The following is a 10,231-nucleotide window of genomic DNA, read 5'->3' on the forward strand; positions in this document are numbered from 1 at the left end:
CGCAGCTGCCAGGCGTCCGCGGCGCGCCCGGAGAGGCCGTCAGGTCCTACTCCGCGGCGTGGGCTGCAGGCTCGGCCCACGCCGCCGCCGCCTCGCGCCACCATTTGCTCAGACCTCGGCCGGGAGGGGGAGCCGGACCGAAGTCCATCCGCCGGCCGCGGATGGACGTCCCCCGTCCTGTCACCAACCTTCCTTCCCCCGTCTCGTTAACGCTGACCGTTCACTTCTGTTGCCGTCCACACATCGCAGCGGCCCGCTGCAAATGGCGCTCACCCGGTGAAAACAGGCGCTGCGTGCCGTTCCTCTGTGGCCGAGCCTAGAGGACTGCTGCGGGCCTGTGGCAAGCGGCCTGCCCCAGACCGAGCCTTGTGTCTTGCCACGGCACCCAGCGGGTGTCTCCCATGCAGGCTGACCTGGGGGTGCAGTGCTGTCGCTGCCCTTGCACACAGCAGGAGCGGTCGGAGGGGGCCGGGCAGCCCGCCCAAGGTCATACCTTGGAAGTGGCAGCACCGGGCCTCAGGCCCGGCAGGTGACTGCAAAAGCGCCCTTCAGTCGCCTTGTCCGGGTTCTTCACCGGGTGACCCCCAAGCACTGTTGTCCCTGCATAAAGCACGGGTGTCTTGGGCAATACACGGGCATGCAGAACTGCAAGGGTGAGGAGGGAATCGGGGCTGCTGACAGCTGCAGTACTCTCACCCTAGCTGGTCTGGGCATTGACTGCCCCCAGGAGGTGCACCCTCGTGCCCCTGGGCCCTGTCCCAGCTGCCCCCTCCCCCAGCTCTGGTTAGAGACGAGACTTGGGGCTCTCACGCTGTGGGTCCCTCGGAAGCATCCCCGTGAGGGTCTGTGAAATGCGCCAAGCTCCAGGCCTGGTTTGTGGCGCCCGGCCCTGGCTGATTTTCCAGGGAAGGTTGCCCTCATTGTGCCCTGGCACTGAGCTGGCCCTCTCCGTACCCCTGCAGGCCGACACCTGCCCCAAGCCCCCGCTGGGGTCTCCCAGGCGTAGACGCCCATGACGCCTGTGCTGGCCGCCGCTCGGACGCTGCACCGCCGCCGTGAGCTAGTGCCCCTGCTGCCTTGGGCCCGATGCCGGTGATGCCCATCCCGCGCCGGGCGCGCTCCTTCCACGGCCCGCACACCACCTGCCTGCACGCCGCCTGTGGGCCCGTGCGCACCTCCCACCTGGTGCGCACCAAGTACAACAACTTTGACGTGTACGTGAAGACGCGCTGGCTGTACGGCTTCATCCGCTTCCTGCTGTACTTCAGCTGCAGCCTGTTCACCGCGGCGCTCTGGGGCGCGCTGGCTGCGCTCTTCTGCCTGCAGTACCTGGGCGTGCGCGTGCTGCTGCGCTTCCAGCGGAAGCTGTCTGTGCTGCTGCTGCTGCTGGGCCGCCGCCGCGTGGACTTCCGCCTCATGAACGAGCTGCTCATCTACGGCATCCACGTGACCATGCTGCTGGTCGGGGGTCTGGGCTGGTGCTTCATGGTCTTCGTGGACATGTGAGGGTGCCTCGGGCCGCGGCCAGGCGTGCTCAGTTGTGTCCAGCTGCAGTCCCTCCGTTGGGGCAGGGTAGGTGTCTGCCCCACCTGGCAAGCGGGTCTGCAGCACGCACGCCCATTTCAGGAGTAAAAAGGGCTGAGACTACACTGGCTGGCTGTTCGCCCCTCCCTCCGACCACCTCCCCGCTGACCCTCCTCTCCTGCCCATTGCACTTGTCCAGTTTTCCTGTGGGGTGGCTCCTCTGTCCAGCCTGTGCTTTGAGACCGTGGACAGGGAGGAGTCCAGGAACAGATCCAGAGGGCTCTCTTCACTGCACACCGCTTCCTGTGCACCCCTGACCTCAGCCACAGCCTCAGGGACAGTCAGGCTCCACTAGTGACACCACCCTGCCACTTGGGTCCTGGCCCAGGGGCAGACCACTCTCCTTTGCCTGTCACCCTGAGGGGCCGTGGGGATCCTGAATCCCAGGCTGGGCCTCGGTCCCTGTGGTTTGCCGCAGGAACCTGTAGGGCCAGCCCCGGGGGATGAGGGATCCAGGTGCCAGCCCCACACAAGTAGCTCCAACATCTTCGCCTGGGGCAGGTCTCAAGCAGGTCTGAAGGTGTGGCGCTTGTGCTGTAAGTCACTGCAGAGGTGGGCTTCCCGGGAGCACCTCTGTCTCTAACTTGTGGGGCAGTTCCAGTCTCCCTGTGGGAGGGTCCAGGATTAGACCTCCCTGTCTCAAGCAGATGTCAGGGCTCCAGATAGGCCCGCCCAGTAGACCCAGGCAGGCTCTGCAGGTGCCTTCCAGGAGCCACATGCAGTGGGCATCTGGGAAGACTGCTGTGCTCTGTCCACTGCTGGAGCATCCTGGGAAGGGATCCCCTCACCAGCCCATGAGGGCTGGGGTCACAAGCTGTGGTGGCCACAGCTTACTGGTCGGGGTACGTGGAGTCATGACACCAGAGTGGGACACCAGGCCAGTCCCGAGAAAGGCAAGTTGGCCAACTCCTGCTTCACTCCAAATCGTTATCCCCACTCGTGGGCGCGGGTGGGGCTCCCTTGACTCTGCCCTGCCAGGCAGGCCAGAGGCAAGGGATCTGTGAGGACACATCTACCCACAGGAGAAACCTAGAAAACCCCAAACCAGGCAGGACAGCAACGCCACTCCATTTCCAGCCAGCTTCCAGCTTGGGCTCTGGTGGGAGGCCCCATCCCGAGCGTCTGACTGGTTTCCCCGGCAGGGGCAGGCGAGGAGCTCCCCAGTGGACCCTGCTTCGCACTGCGGAGAATCTTTTGCACTAATTCCTGCTCTTTCCTCAAAGCAGCTTTGTTTTGCGCTAACTGACCCTGGTTGCTCAGAGCTGCCGGAGCCCTTGCCTGGGTGACGGCCGGTGCGTTGGGCGCCAGTGGTGGGAGGGGTCTGCCTGGGCCACGTTGAAGGTGGGTAGGACCTTGTCATGCTGCACACCCAGCTGCCCATGTCCCGAGTGCCTGTTAAGTTCTTTACGAGACGAAACACCTGCATTAAACCTATTTTTTTAACATGTTGATTGAGTGATGACTTACAGTTTACAATCTTTCCTCATTTAAGGATATAATCACCAACCAAAAAGGCTATAGAATCCATTTTTCTCCACAAAATTGGAATATTTCTTAAAAGCAGCTAATCACACTGTTGGGGCAGTCCTGTGGGCATTCGTGCCACTGTGGGAAGGTGGCCTTTGGGGGACTAGGACCAAGGCTGCCGAGGTGATCACCTTCATGAAGGGGCACTGACGGATGGAGGAGAGAACCCAGCTGTCCTTCTGGGCCCACCCGGGACTGTTGGGAGCAGCACGGGTGCACCCATCATGCCCCTGCAGAGGCTGCCCTCTGTCTCCGCACCCGTGCAGGGCAGGCCCTGTTTCTCCTGTTCGCTCACAAAAACCTCTGAGAACACAACACAGGTGACAATGTCAGCCAGTGTGGCCAGAAAGTGTCCTGAGAAGAAAAGCAGGTCTGTCACAGCTGCCTCGTCATTGCTTCTGCTCTTGTATAAAACTAAACTTCACAGGTTTGTTTATCCTCTCGGTCTGTGGGCGTGATGCTGGCTACAGACTCAGGTGTGCTGGACCTAGGCTGCACCACTGGGCCACGCCCCACACCGCCAGATGTTTTGATAAGTCTGAACCAAACCCTCTGCTCCTGGGCAGCCAGGAGCTGAGGAGGGACCAGGGCCAAAGCTGTTGGGGCTGCTCTCAGCGAGGGGAAAAAGACCCTGAGGTGGCTGCCCAGTGGCTCTGCCCAAGTACAGACCATGCAGACCAGCCGAGGTGGTGGTGGCCGTGCCCTGGGGACGCCCACCTTCCCAGGCGCTTCTCTGGGCCTGCCTCATCTTCTGAGAGTCTGCAGTGTTCTCCGCTGGTTGTATTGTTTACAACACCGAAGATTAAACCCAGGCCCTCTGCCATCAGGCCACCTAGTGTGCTGTCAGTTGCTTCGTGTCCAGCCACCTCTGTGCAGATGCGTAGCCGCACTGTGCCCATACCCGGGGTGACGAAGTTCCCAGGCAAGGCGCCTCCTGTGCCTGGGGTATTACGAGGGTGGCACAGCATAGCCTGGGGCTTGGGCCTGTAGGGCTGCCTTGCTCGGCTGCATACCCAGAGGTCGTTCTGGTCGACCAGACCCGGGCACTGTTGTCCCCTAAGGCCGAGTGATGCATGGAGCTGTGCCAGGCCTGCTTAGAGATGGCCCAGACCCTGTGCTGCAGACTGCCGCTCTCCTGGGTGATGCTGGAGGTACTGGCTGGGGCACGGGTGTTGAGGAGGCCCAGGGACCCCAGCGGTAGTTGTGCTGCCCTGTACCAGGTGGGGGGCCAGGCAAGGAACTCTGGCCACACCGCTCTGACGCCCATTTAGAGCCAGTTATCTGCTCTCCAGGACCCATGCAAGAGGGGAGTGGCCAGCCTCTCGCACTCAGCTTTCTGGAGGCCTTGGAGGAGCAGAGGACAGGAGGCACTGAGATCCCGCATGCAGCCCCTCTGCAGGGAGCCGCCTCAGGAGGCAGTGTGGACCCCGACCCAGTGGCTATTCACTCAGCTGTCCCCACCCCAGCAGCCAGGCTGCCCATGCGGTAGGAAAAGGCTGAGTGAGGCCACAGGCAGCTTCCAGGGCCCGGCGTGGGAGCGCTGCGTGCCGAAGAGTGGGTTTGGGGCTGCCCACCACCCAGTGCTTGCTGGGAAGGGAGGGAGGAGGACCCCAGGGCCGGCCTGGGCAGCCGCAGCAGTGGGTGAGCAGGGGTGGTTTGGGAGCTGAGCTGGGCCCTAAGCCAGCCTCCTGGAGAGCGGGAAAGAGCAGTGGTAGAGGGGGAGTTGTTGGGGAGGAGCTGGGGGTCTGGGGTGCCCCAAGGGTCGGGAGCCAGGCAGAGGGAGGGGTCACTGGCTGCTAGTGGGCAGGGGAGGGGTAAGTGCCAAGCAGACCCAGAACCTGCCTGCCTCCACTGCCCACCACACAGGGCATCCCTACTGCCGAGGCCCCAGGAGGGTGCGGGGTCCCTGCCAGTGATGGGAAAACGGCCCAGCAGAGGGCAGGTGAAGGCAAAGAGGACTCACCAGGGTTTCTGGAAATGAGGTGCTGGTGGAGAGACCGCCATCTACTTCGGGCACTGGATGGACAGGTGGCCCCAGAGACCGACCCTGCACCCCTGTAGGGAGTGGCTAGACCCAAAACAAACACACAGGTGCGCACATGCACTCCGACAGGGCCATGACCTTCTGGCATGATGACAGCCAAGGGCAAGGGCCAGCTGGGGCAAAGGCAGGGGGAGGGGGCCGACAGCCCTGCAGGAAGGACAGCGGGGCTAGCGCCAGAGCCTGGCCCAATGCCACTTGCGCTGGTTCGTTGCTGTCGGGGCCCAGGCTCCCTGACCTTGGGAAGGCCCCTCCCTGCTACTCCGGGAGGGAGCCGCCGGTGCCTCCGAGGGCTGACTCAGCGCTTTGCAGCAGTGCCTGTGCGGGTTCTGCGGCGGACAGCGCACCCTGCCCCTCTCCCTTTTCGGTCTTGTTTGCAAGAAAGGTCCCTCTCTGCTCCGCCTTGCCCAGGGAGGGCCCCACCCCCGGGCCCATGCTGCTCCCAGGAAGCAGCATTCCCAGCCAGAGCGCCGCAGGACCCACTTTCCAGAAATCCCCAGCAGCCTGGCGCAGCTCCCACAGTTCCCAAAAGGGGGAGCCACCCCCCTCCCCAGCAGCATCCTTGCCCAGCGGCACTGGGGCGGGAGCAGCTGATTCAGCGCTCGGCCTGCACCCCTCCCCCGCCCAGCTGGGCAGCATGCCCAGGCTGCTGGCAGCTGTGTCACACGGGGGCCTCGCAGGGTAGTGCGGCTCGAGGTGTGTGGCCCGCACTGCGCCTGGGGGTGGGGTAGCAGACCAGTCCAGCAGGCAGGAGAGCAGCCGGGTGGGAGGGCACAGGGGGTGAGGCCCTGGGCTCTGGCTGCCTTCAGCCCCAGCACATGATCAGTCCTGAGCCACTGTCCGTGGCTGCCCTGCCCCACCCCCACCAACACCCAGCTAGAGTCTCCTGGGAGCCCTGGGCTGGGCAGAGGTCCTGCCTGCATCTATCTCTGGCCCAGCCAGCTGTGGCCACCTGCCGTCCTGACCAGAGTTGGGGGCTGAAGGCTTGAGGGCGAAGTCTGCTGTGTCCCATCCTGATTGTCGCACTAGCTGGCCCAGGGAGAGGGGTTGTGGGCTCTTGGGAGGAGAGGTCAGGATACTGATCCCCCAGGACCTGGCCATGTGGCCTTGCCCGGCAGTAGGCGGGTTGATACTACCTGGACACCGGGGCAGTGAGGCTGCTGGTGGGGCCCTGGGACAGGAAGGGTCAGCCCTGCAGGCAGCTCCATGAGCCAAGGTAGTGCCCATGGGGTCCCCATAGATGTGGGGAGGGCAAGGGGCCTGCTGGTGCTGGAGCCCTGTGGGAAAAAGTAGGGGAGGAGCTGGCCAGGCCTCCAGGAAGAAGACGGGCGGAGGGGACAACTCTAAGGTCAGGTGCACTGGGGAGCAAGCAGGAGGCTGCAGCAGTCACAGGCCAGAGGGCCGGGGGCCCAGCGAGGGCTTCGGCCATCAGCTGCATATTGACATTTGTTCCTCAAATGAGGATGGTGTTCTTTCTGCTTTCTCAGAATATTAATGCCATCCTGCTGAATGCTGCATGAATATTCATACACGGATCGATTAAGTCCAGGTCAGCTGGCTTGGCCCTGGGAGATGCTGGACCTGCCAGGTAGCGGAGGGGATGGTCTCAGCCCAGCATGGCAGGTGTGGCGGCATCCGTGCCACTCCAGCGGGGGGTCTGCCCCCCTCCAGACAGATGACGATGCCCAGTGACAGATGTTCCTCAGCACGGGATCCAGCAGGCAGGCCCAGAAGAGGCTCCGGCTCAGGTTCTGCCGTGGATGCCAGTGAAGGGTGACCTTTGTCCTCCTGGGGCCCAGTGCCAAGGACTGGCCTTTAAGGCTCGGTGACAAGGCCAGCCCTGGGGCCCAGGCCAGGCAGAGTATGGGCTGCTGGGTGGCCATGGGCAATGCAGCAGGGAGCCCCATGTCACCTTGGGGTCTGTCCCTGGGCTCAGCACCCTCTGTGCCTCCCCGGCTGGCCCACTGTGGCGGCCAGCTGCTCGGCTGACCCCTGAGTGGACGCCACTCTGGCTGGGCTCCCTCGAGCCCCAGTCTCTGTGCCAGTAGCTGCCCACCTGCCTGGCCCGAGGGGAGGCCTGTGTGAGGTGAGTCCAGGCGTTGTGTGAATTCATTATTGACAGCAGCATCATGACATCACGGCCACATGAATTATTTGTGTGTTTTGCAAATCGTGCTGCGCTGACCCTGTTTTCCTGGCTTCCTAATGCACACGGCGTCCTAATGTACACCATTATCTCCCTCAGTGACGCAGTCCCGAGCCGGCCCTGCGCCTGCCACTGCCTGTGGTGTGATTCAGGAGGGCTGCAGCCGGGGGGACCCTCACCCCAGCACTTGTGTGTGCGCGTGTGCATGTGTGGGGGTGGATGCGGGTCTGCATGGTGTGTGTGTGTATGTGTGTGTGTGTGTGTGTGTGTGTGTGTGTGTGTCTTGTGTGGTGCATGTGACTGCACGATGCCCACTGCCCTGTTTCCCCTTTCAGGGTTCTCCAAATGAGGGGGGCTGGGCTACTGGGGGCCGCATCCCTGCGCAAAAGCAAGGGCCAAGGTCGCCTTAAGGAGCTCGAGGCAGCACCTCCCCCCCTTCTTCCACCCTGGCGATGGCCAGCCTAGTTACGGTGAGGCTCAGGCCAGCCTGTCCTGTAGGCGGGAGGGAGGGGAGACGGCCTTGCACCTGCAGCCCAGGCAGAGCTGCAGAGAGGACGCAAGGAGTGCCCAGGGCTGGGGTCAGGGGATGCTCCCCGCCGGGCCCAATGCCCAGCGCCTGGCGGGAACCAAGGATTGGCACCTCCATTGCCCTCAGGGGAAGGTGCCAGGCCAGGCTGCAGACCCCAGCAGGGCAAAGCTGCTGACCCTCCGATGCCTACACCCCGTCCCATGGGCAGTGTCTGCTCAAGGGGCCAGGCACGGAGGACTCCTGGCACGGTGAACAGGTGGCTGTGCCTCTGGGTCCAGGGCCTGGCGTGCAGCTTGCCTTTCTCCATTTGGAAAGGGTCCCGGCACTCACCCCAGGTCCTTTCCTTCGTCTCACTCAGTTTCCCCAGCTGCGGCCCCACCCACCCAGCAGCTCCTGCCAAGGGCACTGGGTCCCCGCCCCCCCCAACCTGCGCAGGAGGAGGCTGAGGCTCCACACCCCTCCCGGGGGAGATGAGTCACGCAGCCGGGACCCTCAGCCTTCTTGGGAGGAAGCCGCAGCTGCTGCACAGCTGTGTTGCCCAGGGAGGGGAATTTAGGACAAAGAGGAAGAGGATGAGAGCATCCAGTTTGAACGGAGGGGAGGCGAGCAGAGACCAAAACGGTGCTGCCCTAGTTCCCGGGCCGGGAAGTCACGGGCTCTGCAGCCGCTCGCAGGAAACCAAAATACTCACCCAATTTTCTTCTGCAGAAGGGCCCCGGGCTCACCAGGCGAGAAGCCCACAGATAGCTGACTCCACGGATGGCTGCAGCTCCCACGGTGCCGGCCTTCCTCCTGGGCCAGGGCTGGGGGTCTTCTGTTCACAGCAGCCCCAGGGTTCCGGCTGAGCCTGTGGCAGGGCCCGCTCAGCTGTGCGCCAAGAGGGGGTGGAACATGGGCCACCACGGCCGCAGGCCCCCGTGCTGACCTCGGACCCTGCCCCACGGCTATGGCAGAGACAGGAGAGGACCAGGGAGGCTGGGGTGCGAACCAGAGTGGGCGGTGGGGGCTCGGCCCCTCCCTGCACCCCTGGGCCCCCAGCACATGAGCTGCCAAGGTCCCCTTGACAGCTGGGTGGCACAGCTACCAGGCACCTGTGCTTGAGCAGACAGGCAGGAGCTGGAGGGGGGCGCCCTGGTCCTTGTGCACTGAATCAACACGATAAAAACGAGCGGCTCTGCCCAGGCTTTGGGAACGCTGCGGTTTGCGGGGTCAGCAGTGTCCCCGATGCCCGTCCATCCTTCAGCCATGTGAGAGCACCAGGAAGACGTCCCAGCCTCTTTGGGGCTGGGCTGCGGTGAACCTGCTCGCGTACCCCGCAGGATCCCTGGGCTTGTGGGGTGAGCAGGAGGGCTGGTTCCTTCCGTGGGTCACCTCGAGTGACAGGTGGGATGGAGTCCAGAAGTGGTGGCCACCAGCTTTTCCTCCTCTCCCGGGCCCCAGGCCTTTGAGGGCTGTTCCCACAGCGGACACAGGCCCTCGCCAGCATCCCGGCAGGGGGCTGGCACTGGTGACGGCTCTGCCCGTACCACCACCCGTGGCACGGCGGCCACATCCCTGGTGATGTCCCCGGGCCTGTGCCCCATCAGCTCCAGGATGCCCTGGGACGTGCGTGGACCCTCACCAGTGCCTCCTCCACCCCCGTTCCCTGGCACCTCTTCCTGTTTACAGCGCCTGGACTGTCTGCGCTTGAACCCCAGACAGGGTCACAAAGCTGCCGGCCAGGTGCCACCACGTCCATGGTGGGGCAGGGCTGGGCCTGGGCCGCCAGAGGTGAGGTGAGGCTGTCGCTCTTGTCTGTGTGCCGACCCCTGCCGCTTCTGGTCGCCCTCGGTGGCTGCTGCCCCTTGTCCATCCTGCCTCAGCCTGGGGAGGGTTTCAGCCCCAGGTTGCCCCCAACAACCTCAGGTCTCATCTCCCCCCGGACTAGTCCTGACGGGACCCGAGGGTGCACGCAGGCCTGGGTCTGGCCTTGGCTAAAGCCAGGTGAGTGGCACAGAGCCCGTTTCCTGCCCATGAACGCACTTCTGAGGGCCAGGTCTGCGCCCGGGAGCGTCTTCCCTGTGCCCCTTGTGCCCAGTGCCGCAGCTGACGTCTGGCAGGGAGTCTGCGGTGCCCTGCGCACGTGCCATGGCCTGCACAGGGCCTGGGGAGATGTGGGTTCTGACCCCGTGGCTGGGAAGGGTTGCTTCCAGCAGCTTTGTGCAGGGTGTGGAGGGCACAGAGGGGAGGACACAGCTGAGGAAGGGGAGTCCACAGGGGCCGGCGGCAGTGGTACAGGAGGTGCCTGGAAGGAGGTGGTCAGCGGTAGTGGTGACCCAGGTGACGCCAGTCCCCCTCCCCGGGACCTCAGCCAGCCTGTCGCGGCAGCGTCAAGACTGTCCCTGTCACAGACACCTAGCCTGTC

The 10,231-nt window shown here is 64.0% G+C and overlaps 1 protein-coding gene across 1 annotated transcript in view; it reads left to right on the forward strand.

Moving 5' to 3' along the window:
- The window catches only part of LOC102017044 (chromosome unknown open reading frame, human C9orf69), a 3,759-nt gene extending 727 nt beyond the window's left edge, over positions 1-3,032 (forward strand). Inside the window, exon 2 of the mRNA XM_005408530.2 lies at positions 963-3,032. Within this exon, the coding sequence (XP_005408587.1) occupies positions 1,087-1,506 (420 nt within the window). The 5' untranslated portion in view covers positions 963-1,086 and the 3' untranslated portion in view covers positions 1,507-3,032. The remainder of the gene's footprint in view (positions 1-962) is intronic.
- The last annotated feature ends 7,199 nt before the right edge of the window (positions 3,033-10,231 follow it).

This window comes from Chinchilla lanigera, unplaced genomic scaffold (genome assembly GCF_000276665.1).
Source record: "Chinchilla lanigera isolate Chin_1 unplaced genomic scaffold, ChiLan1.0 scaffold00112, whole genome shotgun sequence".
Taxonomy (NCBI): Eukaryota; Metazoa; Chordata; class Mammalia; order Rodentia; family Chinchillidae; genus Chinchilla; species Chinchilla lanigera.